This window comes from Panthera tigris, chromosome D2 (assembly GCF_018350195.1).
Source record: "Panthera tigris isolate Pti1 chromosome D2, P.tigris_Pti1_mat1.1, whole genome shotgun sequence".
Lineage (NCBI taxonomy): Eukaryota > Metazoa > Chordata > Mammalia > Carnivora > Felidae > Panthera > Panthera tigris.
The window spans coordinates 78,545,949-78,569,954 of NC_056670.1; the positions used below are offsets into that span (position 1 = coordinate 78,545,949).

Genomic DNA, 24,006 nt, shown 5'->3' on the forward strand with positions numbered 1-24,006 from the left:
AGAGAGAGAGAGAGAGAGAGAGAGAGAGAGAGAGAGAGAGAGAGAGAATCCCAAGCAGGCTCCACACTCAGCACAGAGCCCAATGCGGGGCTTAATCTCACGACTGTGAGATCATGACCTGAGCCGAAATCAAGAGTCGGGACGCTTAACCGAGCCCCCCAGTCGGTTTTAGAATAATATATAGTTTTAGAATATATATAATTGTAGAATAAAGTGACATGAGTTAACAGTATGGGTTCTAAGCGTTTAAGTTTCTCTCTACAGTTAGGCTGCCCCGAGCTGGCCATTTTCCTCCCTAATCCACACCAACAGCTATCCCTACCACCCTTTGCTGAGTGCCACCCGTAAGGCCAGGACCTGTGGTCAGCACTCTGTATCCGCTGACCACAAGCCCGGCAGAGAGGGAGGCAGCACAGCACAATTCTACAGACAAGAAAAATGAGGGAGAGAACAGCTACGAAACGTATGCAGGACCAGGTCTTGGAAAAGAGCCAGGGTCAGGCTTTGAACCAAGACCTTGCTCTGAGAACGTGGCTGTATTTGAAACAAGCATCTCTAAAGACGCGATGAAGTTAAGATGCAGTCATTAGACCTCCAGAGCTTGGCCGGAGGGGGCTGGAGGACAAACACCCCCACCCACTGAGCCCGCGGCAGATGCACCTTGCGCATCCTGATGCCATTGCAACGGGACGGGAAGCGCCCAGCCCGGCACGGAGTCAGTCTCTGCACTGGGGTCCTGGGGCTGCTGTGACAAATGACCACAAACTGGGGGGCTTAACACAGCAGAAATGTATCCTCCCATACTTCTAGAGGCTGGAAGTCCAACATCAAGGACACGGTTGGCAGGGCTGTGCTCCCTCCCAAGTCTCTAAGGGAGGAAACTCTCTTGCCTCCTCTAGCTTCTGGTGGCCCCCGGCTTGTGGCCACGTCACCCCAATCTCTGCCTCTGTCTTCACATGGCCTTCTCTGCTATGTCTTCTCTTCTGTCCCTTATGAGGACATTTGTCAATGATTTAGGGCCCATCCAGGTAACCCAAGATGACCTCACCTTGAGACCTCTAACTTAATTACACCGGCATAGACCCAGTCTTCAAAGAGGTCATAGTCACAGGTTCCAGAAGCTAGGAAGCAGGGATATACTACTTTTGGGGTGGGGGGGAGGGGTCACCATTCAACCCACTACAGCACCCAATATTTGCAAAGTGAACAAATGAATGTTAGGGGGCATTAAGCTGTTTCCAACATTTTCGTTTTGGGGGAACAGGGTGATCAGGAAGGACAGGGTGCAGCTATGACCTGTGTGACCCCAGGCGGCACATGCCCAGCAGGAGGCCCCTGCACGAGCTCCCCTCGTGGGTTCTGAGGGCAAGGACTAAGAGATCAGAGGTCGGGTACACTGGGTTTCCCTACAGTGACTGAGCAAAGGAGTAGGTCCTGCTTGTCAACCAGCCTTGGTGCTCGCCATGTGTCTTCCCTCCCTCCCGCCTCCTCCCGCCGTCACACTCAGTAGGAAGACCGGATTAAAAGTCGGGGCCCTGGGTATGTTATCAATCTGCTGCCTAATCGATTGCTCAAGTCACAGCCAAAACACCACTCAACATACAGCCACTCTCTCTGGCGGGTTCCAGACGTGAACCGGTCACGTGTCACCAGATTACCATTATCACAAATGACCACATTTGTGATAAAATGAGGACAGAGACAGAGAGCTGAGGTATGGAAGGAGTGGGCCCGTGCCACATTAACGGAACATCCTTCGCGGGGGCCTGGTCTGGTTGGAGAGGGTTGGTCAAAACGCCACATCGACTCATTCACTCGAACCCGAAGTGTGGAGTTACAAGAGGGCACAGCAGGCCCGACGAATGCCATGTTCCCTGGTTAGCACGGGGAGGACACGCTGAGATGGCCGAATGCCGCTGTGCACGTAACATTTTCATTACCCCCTATCTTTGAGGCCTTGTTGGTACGGAAATGAATCAGTGCCACGTACGAAACTCTGGAGCGGGTCTGCCACCTTGCAATGTGCCCTCGAAGCACTCTAAGTGCCAGCAGAGTCGGTGAGATGCTGAACGGCCAGGAGAAGGGTGCAAAAGCTTGAACCCGGCCACCTCTGCTGCTGACTTCTGGCCCGTGAGCTGAGAATACTCCTTGAGGAGTGGCTTCGAAAGCGGAACGTGTGGGCAAGGAGCTGGGGCATGACCCACACAGTCCCCACAAACCCCGTGTCCCTGCCGGGTGGGCGAGACGTTCCTCTCTTCGCCTAGAACCCTAGTGTCACGGCTTCTTCGTGGAGCACGGAGCCGTGCGTCCCGTAAGGCCCGCGTGCCTGTCGCCAACTCCGCCCGTCCTTCATCGTGGGGCAGGGGATGCAAGATAGCAGCCCAGGAACAAAGGGGCTGTGGCATCGCTCTGGACCGGAAACACACACACACGACAAGCGACGTGTGTTCCGAGCTTCCCCGAAGCCTGCTCTCCACCGCCCCATCTCCGTCAACTAATGCCTGTCAGTCACCGCTAATGAGTGAACAAGATCCGCACAAAAAGATGGAGCGGAGGTGGAGGGGGAGGGAAGGAAATTAGAAGTCACATTTCATCAATCTACAGCGAGATGAATCGGCACACTTCCCCACACGGCCAGGAGGAAGCGGGATGAAGGCTCGAGCCGCCACGTGGCTCTGCACACAAGTCCCTGAAATAGTGGAAAAAAATATAACCGATAGGGAAAAAGCAAATGCTGCCTTCGTGGTTGTGTGGCGGCCAGCTTTTCGAAACCTGGGCCGGGTCCGTGCCGGATTTAGACACCGCAGCCATGAAAAATAAACAGATACTTCGCGTAAAGGTGGCTGTGGGTTTCTGGGGCTAGAATTGGAAAAAGCAACAATGGTTTGTGGCCATGAGGTTACCTTGCTCGACAGGGATCTGCCTTTATTTGCTTTTTATTCTGTGTAGGGCAAAACTATGATGGGGATAGATAAATAAAATACCTCTGTGGGGGAGGTAACCAAGAAAGAAACGGCAAGATTTCTGTACCTGTTAAAAAGTGGCCACAGGAACAAATCTATTCACTACTTGGAAATTTTTCTTTTCCCAAGCACGGACACGTACCGGAAAAGTATGTGAAGGCAGATACCGGCAAGAGTCACGGCTGCGTGCTTCTGATCGGTTACACAGAGAACACACCCGCACCCACGCTCGCACCAGCCCCCACGCGAGCCTCACAACAGCCCCAAAGGGCCTATCACCTTCATCGTTCGCCGTGCCCATTTCACAAATGGGAAATACGGGGGTCAGAGAGGGAAAGTAACTTGCCCAGGGTCACGCAGCATCTGAGTGATGAAATGGAATTTGAATCCAGGTCCATTTGACCTGGAATATTTTTCAAACTCATCGCTGGGTTGACCACCCCCGCCCCCCCCAGAGTCAAGAAAATAGGCAATGACCATTCTGCTTGGGGTCCTGCCATCCCAAAGCTGAGGGACCTTAGGGAATGTGACATCCTTATCCTTCCACATTTGGGAGCCCTGGGCCGGGGCAGCCTGGACGCAGCAAAGAAAGCTTATCCTGAAACTGGGACTATGGCGTCCTCTGGGGCTGATGTGAAGGAATTCCCAGAGTCCCTTCTGGAAGCTTCTCTGGTCCTGTGCGGATGCCAGAAGCAATACCACCTATTCCCTGCATCGTATGCAGTCGGGCTTCGACCAAAGGCTCTGCTATGCCTGGGAGGCCAGTCTACTGACCTCCAGAAGACAGGAGATTTGTGAAACAGCGATCACACCATGTCAGGCCTCAGGAAACACCGGCAGCGTGGAGTCGCTTCACCCCTGAGCATGGGATCAACGCCCGGCCCCTCTGGGTACCTACCGCAGGGGACGCCCCACTAATGGGAACAGCTCCGGGTGAAAACACCCTGGCTCCAGTGCCAACACCAGCGTGCTGTCTGTCCCTTGGCCGGGTGTGCCTTTTGGTCCGATCCTTCATCCAAGTGTACATTTGCTCATCTCTGACCCCCTACAGAATCCGAATAGCTCAGGAGCTAAGAGCGGGCCACAGGGCCAAACAGAGAGATCCCTCGTAGTCACCAGGCCCCGGCTGTCTCATTCATAAAGTGGGGAGTAGCCACAGCCCCCCAAGACCACTGGAAGGATTAAGGAGCAGTCAATGTAGAGTGCTGGCACCCTGTAGATGGCGGACCACGGTCGCTATTATACCCATGACAAGTGATAAGGGAGGGCTGGGAGGGGACGGCCCGTGGGTCCCTCCCTGTCCGGCTCCGTGACGACAGCAGGGCCGCCAGAGACTTACTTCCGGCAACGGTGTGCCAGGAGGCCCCGTTGACGGTCCCGTCCTCTTTCTGGAAGTCTTCCGTGTGGCACACCCTCCTCCTGGCGTCGGTCATGAGGCGGTGCGTGGAGGCGTAGGAGTAGGCCAGCCAGCGGAACACGTGGTCATCGGGCGTGGGGCTGTGCTCCTGCGTCTTCCACAGGGACCGCACCATGTCGTAGGGGTATGCCACCACCAGCTCGCCGCCCTGCAGGTTCCCACCCAGCACGAAGGGGATCTTCTCCATCCAGGCTATGACGGCCCTGGTCTCCACCGCCACCTGTGAACAGGGCGAATTTACACGGGGCGAAAACGGGACGGGGACTGCTTTCTCTCCCTACCTTCCAAACGGGGACACAGTGGAAAGAGCAACCGTTTCACGGAACACTTTTAGCAAAACGTAGAATTTCAAAAATCCATCCGGGGAAGACCGAGTTTTGTGGAAATCGTGGGTTACACAAAAAAGATACATCGAGGGAAGTTTTCTTTTGGTAGGAATATTCCAGTTTGACGCATGGAGGGAAAGACAGAGTTAGATTGTCAATACTCGGCAAGTCCCGTGAGTTAAGGGGCCAGGGATGTTCATCCGCAGCCGCAAAGCACAGAGAAAGAGAAAGCCAAGACCGTCTGTCCCTCGAGGGAAGAAACACCTAAGAGAGAACATCAACCCGGAATATGACCAAGCCTCCCATCCAGGGGCCGGCAGCCTATTCCTGTAAAGGACCATATGGGAAATGCTTTAGGTCTGGAAGGCTCTGTGGTCTCTGTCCCAACTACTCAACTCTGTCCTTGTAGCCAGAAGCACCAGAGACGATATGCGGATGAACGTGGCTGTGTTCCTATAAAACACCACTTACACAAACAAGCCTGGGGAGCAAGAGGCCCACCTACGGGCTGTAGTTCGCCAACCACTGTTCTGTGGAGCCTAGTCTGGTCTCGATCTCTCTGCCAGTTTACAGAAAGCAGAAGAAGATGTTACGTGACATGGCAGGTATTCAGTCGGCAGCACCCAGGCAGTGGAAAAGGCTCCAAGATGATGTAATCTGCTGGCTTATAACTTAGTTGTTAGAAGAGAAGCAGCGACGTGGGCAAGAGGATAAAAGACAGCAAGCGAAACGGCAGAAACCTACAGGGTAGGGGAGACTTGAAAGACGCAGCCCTCCATCACGATGAGGGCCCTTCAGTTGGCTCCTGATTTAAACCAACTATGAGAGAGAGAGCGATGGAGAATGATAATAGGGAAAACGTGAACACTGACGGGATATGTTATAATACCAAGAAATAATTTATTTTGATATGATCATGGGAATCATTTATGGTTTTAAAAGAGACCTGAAGCTTTTAGAGATACTTACTGAGGTATTTGCAAATGAAATGATACCACACCTGGGATTCGCCCCAGTAATTCTGGAGAGGGGGAGAAAGTGGGTACAGATGTAGATGGAAGGTGAATCGACAGGCACTGAAGTTGAGATGCACATGGGGACCCTTAGAGCTTTCTAATTTTCTATGAATGGCATTTTTTATGACAAAAAGTTGAAGGAAGGAAAGAAGGAAGGGAGAGAGGGTTAAGAGGAGGGGAAGCGAAGAGAAGGAAGGAAAGAAGGGAGGGAGAGAAAGAAAGAAAGAAAGAAAGAAAGAAAGAAAGAAAGAAAGAAAAGAAAGAGATAGAGAGAAAGAAAGAAAGAAAGAAAGAAAGAAAGAAAGAGAAAGAAAGAAAGAAAGAAAGAAAGAAAGGAAGGAAGAGAGAGAGAAAGAAAGAAAGAAAGAGAAAGAAAGAAAGAAAGAAAGAGAAAGAAAGAAAGGAAGAGAGAGAGAAAGAAAGAAAGAAAGAAAGAGAAAGAAAGAAAGAAAGAGAAAGAAAGAAAGAGAAAGAAAGAAAGAAAGAAAGAAAGAAAGAAAGAAAGAAAGAAAGAAAGAAAAAGAAAGAAAGAAAGAGGAAGGAAGGAAGGAAGGAAGGAAGGAAGGAAGGAAGGAAAGAAAAAGAACCGACAACATTAGATGCAAAAATTAGGTTGACAGGGTCAAATACTGCTCATGAATCTAATTATTTACCCTAAGTTATTGACTCCTATGAAGACAGTCCCAGCAAAATAAAATCTGATAATGGAAAAGAAGTAAACACTGGAAATGGCTTAACTGTGCAGCACAGAAAGTTGATTAAGGAATGAAATTGACTTGATAGGATTCATTAAGTTTTGTTTTTGTTCCTGAACACATCAGGAGCCCTGGAATGGACTAATCATAGAACTTCGCTCAATACACCATATCATCATTGGTCCACGCTTGGCCTTCTCTGTATTTTAATATAATAAACACCCGTGAACCCACCATCCATGCCCCAAACCAGATCTTATAGACAATTTCTATGTAATATGTGATTCCGCCCCTCCCTTCCTCCTGCTTCCCACTCAGGGGCAACCACTGTATCCTCAATGATATACGATTCTTATTCTTTCTGTTTTGTTTTATCCTATATGTGTATACCTAAAAATAGATTATGTGGTTTTACTTGCTTTCGATCTTAAAAAAGAGGGGGTAGCCACACTGTTGTCTTCTGCAATTTTTTTAAAAAAAAATGTAATGTTTGTTTATCTGGAGAGAGAGAGAGAGAGAGAGGAAGGGGCAGAGAGAGAGAGAGGGAGACAGAGAATCGGAAGCAGGCTCCGGGCTCTGAGCTGTCAGCACAGAGCCTGACGTGGGGCTCAAACCCATGAACCGTGAGACCACGATCTGAGCCGAAGTCAGAGGCTTAACCGACCGAGCCACCCGGGTGTCCCTGTCTTCTGCAATTTTTTCATCTCAGTGCATGTTTTGCGATGCACCTGCACGGTAGCATAAAGCTACAGCTCAATATTTTCCACTTCGGTGCTAAGATCTCATCATTGCTCTGTCCTTGTGATGACGGGCATACAGGTAACTTTCAATTTTTTGCTGTACTGAACAGTGTTGCTTTGAACTTTGTTCTGGCATACACGTGCTGAAATGTATCTCGCACAAATCACCAGAAGTGGAAACGCAGAGTCCTAGCATATACACATGTTCCACCTTACAAGATAACCAAATTATTTTCCAAAGTCACTGTGCTAATTTATACTTGCACCCACAACGCATAAGAGATCCACTGGCCCCAAGTCCTCTCCAACGCTCAGCTACTGTCAGACTTCTTAATTTGCCAACCAGTGGGCGTAAAATGTTCTCTTTTTTGCATTCCTTAGTACTAGTAAGGCTGAACATATTTTCATGTTTATTAACCATGTTTCCTCTTCCACAAATTGCCTCTTCATATCTCTTACCCATTTTTCTATTGAGCAGTTTATATTTTTCTCATCTGTTATTCTTTATGTCTCTTGAATTTTTAATTCTTTTCCGGTTATTTAATTTGCAAATAATTTCTCTCAGTTTTTAGCTTCCCTCTTACAGTTTTTAAATTTTTGATGAGCGAGCTTTCTTATTTCGATGTAGTTGAGTTTATTAATCTTTTATTTTATGATTAATGTCATTTGGAATGGCTTTCTTCACTCTGAAACTAGCTATCTATATGACAAAGTTTCACTGAGAGATTTTACCGAGAGTGATTATTAAATCTTATCAAATGATTCTTTCTGCAGACAAATCACTTCATATTTTTTTCTTGTTTTTCTATCATTTCATTGATTCTGCTCCTATGTTTTGATCACAATCTTTATACATTGTGTGTGTGTGGGGGGGTGGTTCTTCTGTTATTTGTTTGCTAGTTTCTTTAGCTCATTTTTAGCCTCTCTTCTTTGGAATATAATCGTGAAAAGATATAAAACTCCAAAAAACACAGGAGGGTTTTGCAGCTTTCCACAAATTTTGATATGTAATATTTTCATTATCTCTGTGTTCTAATTATTTTTTAGTTGCTAGTATAATCTTTTTCTTTGACCCATTATTTAGAAGTTTTGGGTTTTTTTTAAATTTTCTAAATACATGCTGATATTTTCATTAACCTTGTTACTGTCTTCTAGTTGAACTATATGATGGTGAGAGCATCACGGTCTGACTTCTATTCTCCGAAACTGGTTGAGATTTCCTTTACAGCCCAGAGCATCATCTATTTTTGAAAATGCTCCAGGGATTACTAAGGAGAATATGCATTCTCTAATGGGGGTGTAGGATTCTTTCAGGTCCCTGTGTCAAGCCTGTCGACTGCTATTCAAGTCTTTACCTTGCTGACTTCTTATCTAACATAGCCACAACTGAAGAAGGTGTTAGTGGTGGCAGATCTATGTAATTCTCCCTGTGTTCCCAAAACACAACAAGCTCAAAAAGCGAAATTCTAGTCTTAAAGCAAAGACTGAAATCCCAGGGTTTCTAGGACCGTGCTGAACTTGTTCCTTGTCGCTCATGGCCACAGGGCCAAGGACGCTGGCAACCATATTCCAATTCTGGTCCAAGAGTTCCAAAATTATAACATCATTTGAATTCCCAGCTTTACCAGACATCATTAGTACGCTAGTTTAAAAAAAAAACGGGGGGTGGGGGGTGGGAGGAGGGGATTGTGCAGGATGGAATTAGGAAATAGAAATGAGAATGCAGAAGACTCAGAAGCCCTGAATCCTTTACCCCCAGTAAGCTGCCCCTGGGCATCCGAATTACCCCACAGGGCATCGCCACGGTCTGTCCACACTGCTTGACTGGTTGCTTCTTGAGGGTCTAGATAACACCACCCTGTGCATCCCTAAGTGAGGCAACATGCTGGTCTTCTTCCGCTGTGGGCTGGAGCCCCGAGGCAGAACAGGGGGGCTGCCTTCTATCCACTCATCATTTCTCTTTGGATTCCTCAGGAAGAGAAGCCAGTGCTTGGTATCTGTATTTTCTTTTTTACCTTGCAAAGTGCTGCCTAAAACACAGCCTTTTTCCAGCCTTCCTCATGATAGGTTGATAACATGTTTTGACTAAATTCTGGCCAATGAGATCAAGACATAAGTATTATGTAGAAATTCTGAGAATGCCTCTTAAAATTAATCAATGAGTCTGAAAGGAGGATCTTTATTGGTTTGTTTTTTTTCTTAACTCTTTCTCTCCTCTTCCTTCACAGACATGACAGCTGGAGTACCGACTGCCATCTTAGATTATGACCTTGAGAATGAAAGTCACACACTAACATGGTGGAGACAGATAGAGGAGTCCGTGGTTCCTGATGATCACGGGGCTTCCGTTTGGCTGCTTGGCTTCTGTCATCTACCTTTAGGGTCTTTCTATGTGAAACACAAACAAACAAACACCAAAAAACCCCCAAAATGTCTACCTCATTAAGCTATCGTCATTTTGGTTTTTTTGTTGTTCCCACTGAACTTACCCCTAACTCAAGGCAGATCTCTTGAAGGACACACACACTCAGAGGTCAGGAGTAGAGGGGTAGATTACTATGGGCAGGGCAGGCAATAAAAGGCACGCGAAATTTTGTGCAAAGTCTTTCTTCTACAACACGCTCTTTGTGAGAGAACACCTGAAAATTCGAGGAACGCCTTTCTCATTGAATGCATTTTTCCTTCCAAAGAAGCACAACATGAAATAATCCATGAAGACTTATGAAAATAAAAATAAGGTATCTCAAGCAATCAGGAAGGACTGCGGCCAATTCCAAAGCAACTCCATGGCACCACCAAAGCTCAGGGCCACGAGGACGGTAATGAACACGCACGATGCAGGGGAAGGGTGCGGGGCGCTCTTTGTTGTCGGAGCCCTGTGTGGTTGTAAAGAAATATGATTCGATGATTTCTCTTTTATGAAGAAGAGCTGAAAATACCAACGTTAAAGGTAGTTGCTCTCTAGCACACTTCCCCACTTTTGGAGAAAACATGACAGGAAAACTGGCGTTGTCTTGTTCTTAAATGTCAGATTCTCTACCAACGCCAGTGGGTGTTCACCGTGGCCTTCCTCGGCTCTGCACGTGGGGTATTTTTACTCACCGTGGCATTTTCAGACAGAAACCACTCAGGGATCGCAATGTAGTGATTGGGAACTTTCCTCGGGAGATTCTGTCGGTCCTCTGCCTCCCAGAGCAGCGTGTTCAGGTCAGGAAAGTTGTTGTTGATGTCGATGCCATCGTGGGTCCAGCGCCCCAGGGACCAGCCGCCCAGCTCCGAGCCCTGGGAGACAATTCCGAACGTGAGGGACCCACGGGGGCTTCTGGACTCTTCTCACACAAGATGTCTCCATCTCTATGTCCACCACCCATCCCCATCTGGGTGGATCTCTAAGCCTCTACACATCGTCTGGCCCAAAGATGGCGCCCAGAAGGGAACACTGAAGCATTTTCTATTACGACTTGGTGGGTGGTGAGTAATACAGCCAAATCCCTCCAAGAGGGAGGGCATCACCCCTGCCACATGGCCGAGCTCAAGAAGTATTACGCCCCTTCCTCCTCCTTCCCTCCCATGAAAGCTTCTAGAATGGTCAGATGAGGAACTCTGAGGAGGGATGACTCTAAGAGTCTGGCGTTGCAAAATCAACCACCACCACCGCGTCAACGGATTCTCTCTGCCGTGCCCACGAGTCCGGCTCACAAACCCCTAACCACCTGGCCTTGGCAAATCTGGGACTGAGAACCCCTCACCAGCTCTGCACCAATAAACACAACCCAAAGTCTGCACTGTAAACGTTCACGGGACGGGTACCCAGTACCGTTTCCCATTTTATTCCCAGATAATACGAACAATCCTCTCCATATAATTCCACAGTATGTATAGTCAGTGACCTACCACATTCTACGTCACAGTTAGAGCCTGAAATATAAACAACAGATCAGAATCACACACACAACTCTCCTCGGAGCACTGGCAAACAGGCAATAATAGAGGTGAGGGCCTGCCCCGATGCTGCGCTCGAACCGTGCTCAGTGTTCTTTTTATTCTAGTCTACTGCTGTTAGTGAAAACGTGCCAAATATCATCCTTCACGTTCACTTTTCCCACTCGTTGGCGGGTCTCAGATCCCCACGATTCTCAGTCCCTGCTTTGCGTCTTTCCTACACCCGCCGGGTTCCCCTGGCTCAGCAGGGAGGCGCTCAAAGGAGAGCTAATGACGTGTGAGTGAGATGGGCGCTCTGCCGGCGGGGGCCTCGCCGCTGCCCTGGGCACGCGGGGCGGCAGCATTACCCCTTCGTAGGCCTTCTCGTAGCCATCGGGGTTGAGGGAGGGGAGGATGTGGATCCGGGTCTCCTCCACCAGGTGGACGATGCGGGGGTTCCCGGCCAAGTACTCCTGACACAGGAACTGTAGCAGCAAGAGCATCAGCTCGCGGCCCAGCACCTCGTTGCCGTGGGCGCCCGCCATGTAGTGGAACTCTGGCTCGCCTTTACTCCAAGACGGGAAAAAACACAGGTTCATATGGATGCTTCTAGCGAAACAGCCCTTACCATTTGGGGTAAAAAAAAAAAAAAAATCCCTGACAAATACTTACAATTTTACTCTACCTCTTCTTACAAAAACCCCCACCCCAGGGCGCCGGGGTGGCTCAGTCGGTTGAGCGACCGACTTCGGCTCAGGTCGTGATCTCACCGTTTGTGAGTTCGAGCCCCGCGTCGGGCTCTGGGCTGACGGCTCGGAGCCTGGAGCCTGTCTCGGATTCTGTGTCTCCCTCTCTCTCTGCCCCTCCCCCACTCATGCTCTGTCTCTCTCTCAGAAATAAATAAACATTTAAAAAAATTAAAAAAAAACCAAATACCCCCTCCCCAAATTGTATCAGTACCATTTTTTTTTTTTTTAATTCGCCAATAGTCAGGTGTAGAAGAAAACATGTAGAAAAATCATAGATCAGCAGGGGAAACAGGCACTGATGCAATTCTACAAGGGGGCTGCCTTTGAGTTTTCCCCTATTAACAGCTCAGCTTTCCCGGTGTTGTGTTTATCAGTGCCGGGCATAAGCTGACAATATTTTTCCTTCTCTCACCGGCAAAGCTACTGCTTTTGAGGAAATGTGATTTTACCGGCAGATAAAGCCCTCACCCTTTCAAAGAAACTTCTAGGAGGAACTCCTGAAAAAATGATGAATTTAGAGCTGAATGAAGCAGACCGATCCCAGACTTAAATATCGGTGGGTTTCTAAAGGACTCGCGGATTTACCAAGAAGAAAACCCAGAGAAGTCCCTCTGACCCAGAGGAGAATCCGGGTTTGGGAAAAGGGTGAAAATAGGAAATGTGTGAAAACAGAATTGAGATTTAAAAAGACATTTAGGGGACCTCCTCTCACTTGAGCCCTTAATGACCAGGGAGTCCAGAATTTTCTTCGATAAAAGGATTCTGTCCTGTCTCTGGCCACTGTTTTCTTTGGTTAGTGTGACTGGTCTCAGAGCTGGAGGACAGAATTAAATGTGGTTCATTTGGAGAAAAGAAAAGTGTCTCTTGCTTAGATGAGTCAACAGCCCGTATCACAAGGTAAGAGGTTCACAGAACCAAAATTTGCAGAATCTGCCTGTGTGAGGGCGGTGCATGGACAGCTCCTGGCCTATTTCATGAATGTTCTCGCAGGGGTGAACCATCTCCTTGCTCTTTAAGAAGGCACCAGCCAGGGAGGGACAGGTGCATCACAGAGGGGCCACCTCACCGACTTCGTGCTCCCCAGGGTGGTCGGAGATCTCCACGGCATACAGCTTCAGGCCCTGGTGGCTCTTGCCAATGTTGTAAATTCTGGTGATGTTGGGGCACATTTCGTTCACGACCTTCATCAGCTGAAAAGCAAAATGCAGTTAAGGCTCTGAGCAACGATGGCTATGCATTCATGGCGAAGGGCTCCCAAGACGGCCACCTGCCACTCCCCTCCCACGGCCCCCTGCGTGCCCTCCCCTCCCCCCAACAGCAGCGCTATCCCTTCTGCCTGGAATGTTCTCCTCCAGTTGTGATTATCACCTCCCTTGGGGATGGTATTACCATTTTTACTGTGGTTTCCTGTGTTCTTGTTGTTTCCTCGCTAGACTACAGATCCTTTAAGGGACACACTGTGCCCTGTATCTCCCTATCCCTGCCTAAATAAACATTTATTACTGAATATCAATTTTTCTCGTAACTTAATGAGCATCTTTGATGCCAGGCTGAGGAAAGGGACAGCGCTCCCACCCCCCTGGAGCTCACGGTGCAGCAACAGAGGGTAGTCATTTGATGACCCAATTCACAGGTGCTAAATGAAGGGGTCCAGAGAAGCCATGAATAATGGGGGTCATGTGGTTACAAGGGGGAGGAAAGCGGGCCGTGACAAGGAAATGCAAGGAAGTGAAATAGATACACGTTATTCCCTGGATTTTACTTTTTTAATTGTTTTTAAAAGATTTTAAATTTTTTTTGAGAGAGAGAGACAGAGAGAGAGAGAATCCCAAGCAGGCTCCACACTCAGTGCAGTGCCCGGCACAGGGCTCCATCCCACGACACTGGCATCATGACCTGAGCCAAAATCAAGAGTTGGATGCTCAACAGACTGAGTCCCCCAGGCACTCCTGAATTCTACTTCTAAAGTCAAGGTTGTTAGATGAACAGCCTCAGCGGGAGGGGGCGGGGGGTGCACCAAGCTGCCAAAGGAGGTAAGGAGGGCTCATCTGCTGGTCGCAGGAGCACAGGCTGCCCTTACGAGACAGGAGAAGCTGATTATAAAGGACCGTTGTCCGCAACAAGGCCAAAGCAGAAACTCACCGTCAGTGGAGGACCAGCATGCAAGGGACCCATAGCTTCTACCCCCGTCACCACGAGGGACACATACATCGTGCAGGGCTGACGTGGAACCACATGCGTCGCACCCCGCCTTCCCCAGAAGCACAGTAATAATATCACTAATAATGTCAACGATTCTATTCATCACGCATCTGTTTCCTCACTGAATTTCACGATCACGACCGCCAGGGGAAGTAGGTAAGGCAGAGGTGATTGTTCCCCCTCTATAGATACGGAGACTGAGGCTCAGAGAGACACTGAGCGATTTGCCCGGGGTCACCCAGCCGGTACCAGATGTGGCCAGGGCTCTGGACTCCGAGGGCTCTTCTCTGTCCTTGAAGGTGGGGCAAAGCAATCGACACCGGCACATCTCTGCGGCCCGTTTTGTCAGCGGCACACCACGACCAGGCTGAAGACGGCCGCGGCACAGCCACCATCCGAGTCGGGGCCCCACGTGCCAGTCCCTGCAGACTGTGGTCCCCCTCAGCTACCAGCATCGTCCTCAGGAAATCCTGATCGGCACGTGATCCACTGGCTTGGTTCAGATCAATGACTATTTCTGCACTCGGGTCATCCTTAACTAGGCAACAAACGCCACCATCCAGCACAGAGCCTGGCTGTCGTTTAGTGCCTACCCTCCTCCCCCGTTCAATCAGAGACAGAAGCAATGTGCCACCTGTGTTAGAGATCATGACCTCGACGCCAGAGAAGAAGAACCTCCACCTTCCGCTGAACGCACACTTCGCCGTGGAGACATCGCTCCGTAGGGCACGGCCTCAGCCAGGACTCAACAGTCACCTCTTCATACCCCGCCCATCACAGTGTTTTCGTACCGGCCACACTCCCTCCTTGTGTTGTGGTGTCACGGGCACCCCCTTCTACACACGGCAAAGAGGACACGGGCATGTAAAGAATCTCCTTCACGAAGGTTCTTTACAATTCCCTCTGCACAGAGAGAAATTCTCTCTGAAATGCCAGGGAGGTGCCTCCAGAGGCCACCAGCCCCGTTAAAGACCTGGCAGGGGGTCCACCTTGCTTATTCCTGAAAAGGGTCAAGGATGTCTTACTGGAGTCGGAGTCTTTTTTTTTTTTTTTTTTTTTGAGAGAGAGAGGGCACAAGTGAGGGAGGGGCAGAAAGAGAGAAGCAGGGCTCACCCTATATGGGACTCAAAATCACAAACAATGAGATCATGACCTGAGCCAAAGTCAGGTGCTTAACCAACTGAGCCATCCAGGCACCCGGAGCCTTGATGGTTAATGTGACAATAAGGACGAGAATTTCTTCCTGGCCTGAGAGCATGCATTCTTAGCAGGGGTGACATCACCCCACCCCCGGCCTCCCGGAGGTGAAAACTGGTCGTCAGGGGCTAAACATCTTCCAGATCACGATGCTTTGTGGCTCTCCAGAGCTCAGCGCTACCCAACAAAGTCTTACTCATCAGTATTTCATACAATGGGTGGAGGATAATTGAGACGGTGTCTAAAAAGCCTCCTGGGGTGGGGGGGTGACAATGAAACCAGGCTGAGAACGATCAGCTAGAGAGCGCCTGGCTTTGCAGAGTCCTAGCTTCATCAAGACTCTGCCTCCTCACCCCAGATGGGAATACGCTTTGCCAACCTCGTATCTACTGAATCCTAGGTTCTGCTGCTTCCCTCCTCTGCAGGAAGCAGAACTCGAGGCCCCTCCTCCAGAAATTCAGTTTCCAGCAATATACGAGAAGGGGCGTCTGCATAAAGGATGGGACAGTGACATGCTCGGTGGCACTTGCTGTGATGCTGCAGCCTTTCCCCGGGGGCACAAAGCTGGGAGATGTCCAAGCGCTCGAGGGCAGGAAGGCTGAGCATGCCGTTCCCACTCCCTGGAACGTTCTGCACCAGCATAATTACAACTATGAGGACACCATGGAAAATGGCCCGTGATCCAATATTCACTGAGGAAAGCAGGGCCAGATGACAGCCATCCTCTGATCAAAATCGTAGGAATTCTGCGAGCACAGAAGCTGAAGCACTGGATGGGGACAACTGGCCGATTCTTTAGGGTGTGGGTTCAAGGAGGACTGACCTTGAGCCTTGGGGTTTGCATTTGGTGCTGATGCAAAAATGTTTCCTCCAATGAATTAAAACGGTTTTGAAAAGGGCGGGGGGAGAAGAGAAAAAGTCCTCTTGCACCGGCTTTCTTCATTTGCCTGAGAAACAGACACTGCATCTGGTCCCCTGGAGAAGGAACCCAGAGGGAGGGGGAGGGACAGAATGGCAGTAGGAGCATCCCACGGGTGAGGAGGTGGGCTCGTCCCGATCTGCAGGCCGTCGCCCACCGTCACCCACCCCCAGGGTAGGCTCGGCCGCTGTCCCACGGCCTCGTGCCCCGGCCCCACCGTCGCCGCCCTGGAAATCAGTGCCACGAGCTGGCCACCTTCCAACCCATGTCTCTGTATCACAGCCCGCTTACGGTCAGCCTACTCAGACTTCCTGTGCATCGAGACCTGGCTGCACCACATCCAAAGCCAAAGTCAGAGCATCAACCGTTGCCTCCAAACCACTTACTCTCTCCCTTTGTGGATGGTACCCCACCCTCTTCGGAGGCACGCCAGACCCCGCCTCTCCCAACTCATTCCAGCAGGTGACCTAGGACTAGTCAGTCCTGCTCAGAGAAGCCTCTCTCTCATCCTTCTTCAGGCCCAGCGGCCTCTCTCCTGGGGACTGTGGCCATTCCTGCCAGTCTACTCCCCACGTGACTTCCAGGCTAATCTCCCCGAAACACTACTCGGCCACGTGAAAACTTCCTCTGATTCTCAGACTCAGTGCAAAAGCTTCTCCCAGCAGACTGTTCCAGAAACATGCCATTCGCTCCTACCCCCCTACCTTTGCTCTCGCTGCCTGGGGTGCCCGCCCTTCTGTCTTCACCTGCCCAAGCCTGGCCAGCGATGATAACCGACCCCATCCGCAACCAAATCCCTTCCCAACCAGGCCAACGGACCAGTCGCTTCTCCCTCCTATTCCCCAAACATCTCCCCTGGAAAGACCTCCAACGTACATATTTATCTGGTACACGTTACGAGTTTATGACAAAGTGGCAGGGTTTCTGCCCTCATGGTCCCAGATGAAGGAGGCTCGTACAAACAGGTAACTCAACAATTAGAAACCGTGACTCGTGCTGTAAAGGCAGTAGCATTCCTGGAAGGGTGAGCTCACTCACGACACCAGGGACGTGCAACCTGCTCTCTGCTCTCCCTTTCCCTCCCCGTCCCACCCTCCGGCGCTCCCCCTGTGGGAGAACAGTGCCTCGTAAGTCAGTGCTCTAGAAATATTTCCTGCACACATTCTCAGCATTTTCCCCTTCCAATGCAATATGTTTTTCTATTTTCTCTTCTCTCGTCCTGCTCCACTGCTGTTTCTCTTTTTTTGTGTTTGTTTGTCGGAAATGTTGTTCTCAATACTAGGATAAACTAACATTTTTTCCCCCGAAGTCGAGAGATTTCTATAGTAACCTCGCAGACTCCATACGGGGAATTGCTAAAAATGCTGGCTTCTTTTTCATCCCCAGGAGCCAGGAATGCAAATGGCAAATCGCTTCCGGCTTGAACGCTCTTCAGGATTGATAGATGCTCCCCTGAATAGCTTCCAGTGGAGCGCTGCGGGGCCCTGGGGTCACCCAACACCACCTGCAGGGGCTGCATTGACCACTCCCCGGCTCCTCTTGGCTCTATATCACCACGATGATGGTAAGCAGAGTCACCCAGGGTAACAAAGCACACTCCACTAGCTCTGCTTTTCTGGAAGGGCCCCGATCTTCCACACAGAACAACTATTTAAAAACACCAGCATGGCGCCCGGGTGGCTCAGTCGGTGGAGCGTCCGACTTCGGCTCAGGTCATGATCTCGCGGTCTGTGAGTTCGAGCCCCGCGTCGGGCTCTGTGGCTGAAAGCTCGGAGCCTGGAGCCGGCTTCGGATTCTGTGTCTCCCTCTCTCTCTGACCCTCCCCCGTTCAAGCTCTCTCTCTGTCTCAAAAATAAATAAACATTAAAAAATTAAAAAAATAAAAAATAAAGACACCAGCTACCCAGACTCTGTGCAATAGCTCATTTTAAGTGCATTTATATTCATTGCTTTTGACGTTAATTGCACCAACTGAGTTGATATTTGCCTAGTTTCTGGGCTTGCAAAGATGTCCAGGGAGCGAAGCTGAGTTAACACACAAGTGCTCTGTAGAACAGAATGGTGACCAGAGTCCTCGTATAAATGCTGGAGAATGCAGAGCAGCAGGGACGATGCACAGACCTCAAGTCCAAACACATGTTGATTTCTGAAGAACAAGACAGCAAGACCACCTCTTCAGCAAGCCCCACCTCTAAGTCTGTGCTGACAGGTGTCCGGAAGCTGTGTGTGAGCGTCTCAAATTAAATGACATTGAGACGAACTGGGGTTTCTGGGTTCCCTGGGATGAGGCGGGGAGCCCTCTCAGCTCAGCCTAATTGCTCTGACCTCAGGAATGTCCCCTGCACTGGCCCTGGGTGGCTGGCTCCTTCTCTCAGCACCCAGGGCCCCTTGCTTTGAGCCACGTTAATGTGCCCTTGGTGAATCCTTGTTCTGTAAATGTATTCATGAGGCTATCTGACTGTTCAGTCTCTTCAAACAGATTCTTAGGTATCCAAGGGTTTCTCATTCGTCAGCACCCCCTGAGTTTTCTAGCACCATGCTGGGGGCAAAGGCGGAACAGGATTTCACACGCCGAGCACTCAGCATTCAGGCTGCTCTTAATTTAGCCTGACCTAATCAATGGCTGGACCCTTCCTCCTTCCAGGCCCAGTATGCAAATATTCTCCGCAGCTCAGAATTACTTGGTTTCTGTAACTAAATCTGGGGACAGTCTCAGCTGGGATTGACTTTTGCTCCTAACGGCACGAAAGTAATAAGAGTATAAAGGCATCAACCAGTAGTTCTCAAGCCTGGCCGTACATTAGAAACCCAAGGAGAGCTTTTCAAAACTTAGACCCTCCAGACCCTTCTCCTAAGGGTTCTGCTTTAAAAAGTGGCCCAAGGTAGGGTTCAAGTACAAGTATTTCTCCAAATTTCCCCACGTGATTCTGTTATACAACACAAATGGAGGATCAGGGAGTCTGAATACCAAGGGGTAGTGTTATATATTTCCTTGGTAACTGGGTTTCCCCATCGGTAAGGGAAGGATAACAGTCCCTGCCCTCCGGGGGTGGTGAGGAGACTGACCATGTTAATGCAGGTAAATTGCTAATATAGTAAATTGATGTAGGTTCTACAATGACTATTATCAATGTCTTCTAGATCCTTTTCCTTCTTCAACTGCCTATGACCAACATCCACAAATCAGTGTCATCCCTTAAATGCACAGTGAGTCTTTTTTTTATGAGAGAGAGAGAGAGAGAATGTGAGCAGGGAAGAGGGGCAGAGAGAGAGAGAGAGAGAGAGAGAGAAGGCAGTCTCCACGCTCATCACAGAGCCTGATGAGGGGCTCGATCCCATGACCCTGGGATCACCACCTGAGCCAAAATCAAGAGTCGGACGCTCAACTGACTGAGCCGCCCAGGTGCCCCAAACACACAGTGATTCCTAAGAACCCCTGTGTTAAATCAGAAAAGTCTGGCTTCAAATTCTGTTTCAACTATTTGCTGCAGGGGGAGCCTGCCTCTGGTCACTGGAACCCCAACAAGGCATTCTCAACCTACAAACTACAAGCATTTAGCGTGGCTTCAGAAAACCAAAATGATCCTTCAGATGCCTACCCCAAACACATCATCTTAATTTCTGGAAGGAAACACACACACACACACACATGCACACACACACACAAGCAACTATGTCACAAGCATATGATGCAATGCTCTTTGAGAAATCTGGATCTCACCTGGCGCATTTCCTTGTAGTTGTGGTGTTTGAAATCCAGGTCGTCGGTGGTGGTCATCTCATTCCGTCGGTGATAATAGTTATTTGGATCTGGGGACAGAAATACAATTTTAAATTCACTCACATCGTCCTATTCCTTGTGGTGGGTTCTGTTAGTGGCCTGATTCGTGTGGAGACACAAGCTAATCTCTAGCTTCAGAACATATGTACAGAGGGGAGAGAGCCAACGTTTGAGAAGTAGCTCAGGAGTCGGAGTTAGCCAGTGGTGGGAAGTGCGGACTTAGACCCAGAATGCCGGGTTCAAATCTCCGCTCTTCTGCTTAAGTGCTGTGTGATCCTGGCTAAGTCACTGGAGCAGTTTCTGCCTTGGTCTCTTCACCCCTAAACAGGGAAGAAAGGTCCTTCTCTCGTTGGTGTTTCCTTGCTTAATATTAACTGGGATCACTGATGTGCCTGGCAAACTCTCAGCACTGAATGAATGAATAAGTGAATGAATATCACCGCTATACACATGAATGGAAACTTCTGGAAGTGTGGTGCACACTATTAGTTACTCGCCCACCATCTAGTCCCCTTCCACCCTTCCTAACAGAAACCCAGTGAAGTTTGGGAATCACCCTAACCCTTCTAGGAAGTACACCTCATATCCCAGCTCAGGGGGCCAGTGTGACTGGTCTCAGCCAATCAGAGCACAGCATCTCCTGGCCTCTCTTATTGGTCCAGATGGAAGGGAAGGACTTTAATGGTGCAGAGCAGGAGTGAGTGAGAATCTCTCCGCGGGAGAGGACAGAGAGAACCCCACGAGCATCAGGAGCCATCGAGTGACGCTACATCGGATCCCAACCAATCTCCCCTGGCACTCCCAACTGCATGAGATATCCAATTCCCTTACCCACTAAGCTGGGTGGGGGGGGGGGCGCGGGCGCTGGGGTTTCCGTTGTTGCAGCTGGAACACCCCAACAGGCATGATCAGGCTGTATTAACGCCGGTGACCCATGGAGACTGGGATTCGGAGGTCTGGGGAGAGATGTCTGCTCTTAACTTGATTCTCTACCCCATATAAATTGACTCTTTTCTTCAATCCACATAAGCCGTGTTGTTCACATAATTATGAGGACAAAGGACCCTCAGAAGAAAGGACAGGCTGGGGAAGAAGAGGAGTCAGGAGGAGGATAAGGGGGAGGGGCGCTCAGTGGGCGTGGAGGTCTTTCTCTGGACGTGACCTACAGCCAGCCCCACGGCGTCTCCAACTGGAGGATGAAGCTGGAAATCCTGGCCGGCTCCCAATGTAGAGAGAACACGTTGCTTTAGTCAGGTTGCTCTCCTACCCCAGATGCCGTGTGGGCTGGAGCCACAGCAGCTGTGGTTTGATCCAAGTGGCTCAAGGGGTGACTCCAGAGGCAGTGGCCGTGGCCGTGGCGGGTGACAGAGGGATGGGCTCCGAGCGGTACCGGAGCAGTGGATCCTGATTTGTGCCACCAAATGTGGTCCTCAGACCAGCACTCGGGCTGCCTGTCAGACCCAGCCCAGACCTACTGAATCAGAATCCGCACGTAAAAACAATCCCAGCTGATTCTACAGATCAGAAGTCTGAGGAACACTGTGTTAAAGTACCAAGCACCCCGCCAGCAGGGACAAGGCACTCGATACGCATGGCACACAGCTGCCGTCAACTGAACCAGCTGCACGATGTCTGCGTCCCCAGAACCACAGGTCATGACGGCCATAACCGACCTTGCCAGGGTTCACTAACCATTGGCTTCACGCTAGAGAACCCACTGGCTTCACGCTGGAGAACTGAGGCTGCATGCGATGAGGTGAAAATCACATATAGGCCCAAACACCAAAAAACCCAGATTTTAATACCCACCAAGGTCTGCCCATAACACCAGTAGAAACAAGGACCGCCATTGAAAGGGAATTAGGACCAGGGCGAGCTGGCATGCTGTCCAGGAAAGAAAGCAAAAGCAGATCTGATCGGGTTTAGCACAGGCTCCCCAGTTAGTTTCAAGCACTCGACTTCCAGGAGCGTGGGTTGACCACACCCTCACGCGAGCTGCCTCCCCTTGGATTTCCAAGCCTGTGTGTCTCAAAGCAAAAGGTAAGCATATTTTCCACGTTAATTTGCACTTTATTTACCCGTAGGATGCTTCCTAAGAGTGACTCCACACTCCCCAAGTCCCAGGGGCCTCTTTCCAAAACTCTTTAAAGCCACTTGGTCTTCAAACTCAAGTTAGGCCTTGAAGGTTCTTCAAAAGGATTGAAGAAAAACTCAGGACTCTAAGTACAGAGGAGCTCCACGTTTGGCAACGTCATGCCCTCCTTAAGACTAATCAATATGCCTAGGGACAAGGGTACAAGTTCCAAAAACTGTCTCAAAACCACAGGTCGGTATTTTTCACAACTTTCTACCTCCCACATTTTGAGCAAAGAATTCTTTATTTGCCCACTTACTCTGACTGGATAAAGTTTTATTGAGAACCTATGAGGAGCTCAGTACTGTAGGTAAAGAGATGGGTAAGAACCAAGCCAAGCCCTCTGGGGGTCCAGGGTCTGCAGACAGAGCCAACTGGTCGAAGCCACGGTCCCCTTCTTCTTTCTGTGGACAAAAGATCCCTTCTGCCCGCGGGGAATGTATTCCACATGGCTTGGATAAAATTGCCTTGCCCAGCATGCAGAGGCATGAGTATGTGGCCAAGGTCCAGCCATGAAACATATGTCCTGTACCCACAGTCACTGGCTCAGAGGGGATCCCAAGATCCTAGGGTCCAAGCTGGGCCAATGAGATGACTTTCCTCCCAGACATGGGAGGACAAGACTCTCCTTCTGTAGGACTTGCTCACATTGTGGGATGGGTTTGGGGTGTTGGTCTCCCTGTCCGTGAGATGGAGAGAAGGGGAGCCCTGACATAGTAGAACAACTCTTTCCTGAAGCCAGAGTCGGAGTCAGATCCACCCCTGGAGTTTTCGTGTATGTGAGCCAAAACTGTCCTCCCCTACCCCACAAGCTAATTAGAATAGGGCTTCTGGCATTTGAAACACAAGTCCTGATTCAGTCTGTGAGGCCTATATCCCCACAGATGGAGCTTTGGAAAAATCAGTCTCCTTGCTTCCCTTGGCTTGTTTGGTTGCACATGTCATATGTGCTGAAAACCAGTCGATTCCTTCCGGAACACCTTAGTTATGGGGACAAACTCCCGGAGGGGCATGTGGAGCATGCCATCTCCCTGACTGTTCTTCTCTTATTCAGCTACTCAAAATCCTCCTCTGCCTGAACCTGTCTACTGATTATACCTTTTGGGGGTTGAATTATGTCCCCCCCACCAACCCAAAAAGATATGTTAGAGTCCTAACCCCCAGTACTTTAGAACGTGACCTTATTTGGAGCGAGGGTTTTTACAGAGGTCAGCAAGTTAAAATGTGGTCGTTACAGGGGCACCTGGGTGGCTCAGTCGGTTAAGCATCTGACTCCGGCTCAGGTCACGATCTCACAGTTCGTAAGTTTGAGCCCCGTGTCAGTCTCTATGCTGACAGCTTGGAGCCTGGAGCCTGCTTGGGATTCTGTGTCTCCCTCTCTCTCTGTCCCTCCTCTGCTTGCTCTCTGTCTCTGTCTCTCAAAAATAAACAGACATTAAAAAAAGAAAATGAGGTGATGAGAGTGGGCCCTGATGCATCATGCCTGGTGTCTCCAGCAAGGGGGATGCAGACACAGAGGTAAGCAGGCAGGGAGGAGTCCCGGTGGAGGGGAGGGCACAGGTGCGGCAATGCCTCTACAAGACCCAGAACCACCGACTGCCAGCAGGCCCCCAGAAGTGGGGCAGAGGCACGGGGAAGATTCTCCGCCACGGCCTGAGGAAGAGCCAGCCCTGCTGACGTCTTGACCTAGGGCTTCTGGCCTCCAGAACGGAGACAATAGCTTCGTGTTACCATCACCTCCCAGGTTCTGGTACTCTTCATGGAAGCCCTAGGAGACTGCCTACGCACCTGGGACATCCCTGCCTCCTCACGGCCCGGACACCCACTCTTCCTGTCCCCAAACACACACCAGCTCACCACACAGGGCTCTTTTTACAAGAACAGTGAGGACTCGAGACCAAACCCCATCCCTGGAAATCCAGGGGGGAGCCGAGGTTCTCGAACTG

At 49.9% G+C, this 24,006-nt stretch overlaps 1 protein-coding gene across 1 annotated transcript in view; it reads right to left on the reverse strand.

Annotated features, from left to right (window-relative positions):
• Positions 1–24,006, reverse strand: part of CPXM2 (carboxypeptidase X, M14 family member 2) — a 140,213-nt gene that overhangs the window by 11,020 nt on the left and 105,187 nt on the right. The window contains exons 7-11 of the mRNA XM_042960604.1: positions 19,867–19,955; positions 12,894–13,017; positions 11,447–11,643; positions 10,260–10,439; positions 4,303–4,600 (exon numbers count right to left, since the gene is read on the reverse strand). Coding sequence (XP_042816538.1) covers positions 4,303–4,600; positions 10,260–10,439; positions 11,447–11,643; positions 12,894–13,017; positions 19,867–19,955 — 888 coding nt within the window. The remainder of the gene's footprint in view (positions 1–4,302; positions 4,601–10,259; positions 10,440–11,446; positions 11,644–12,893; positions 13,018–19,866; positions 19,956–24,006) is intronic.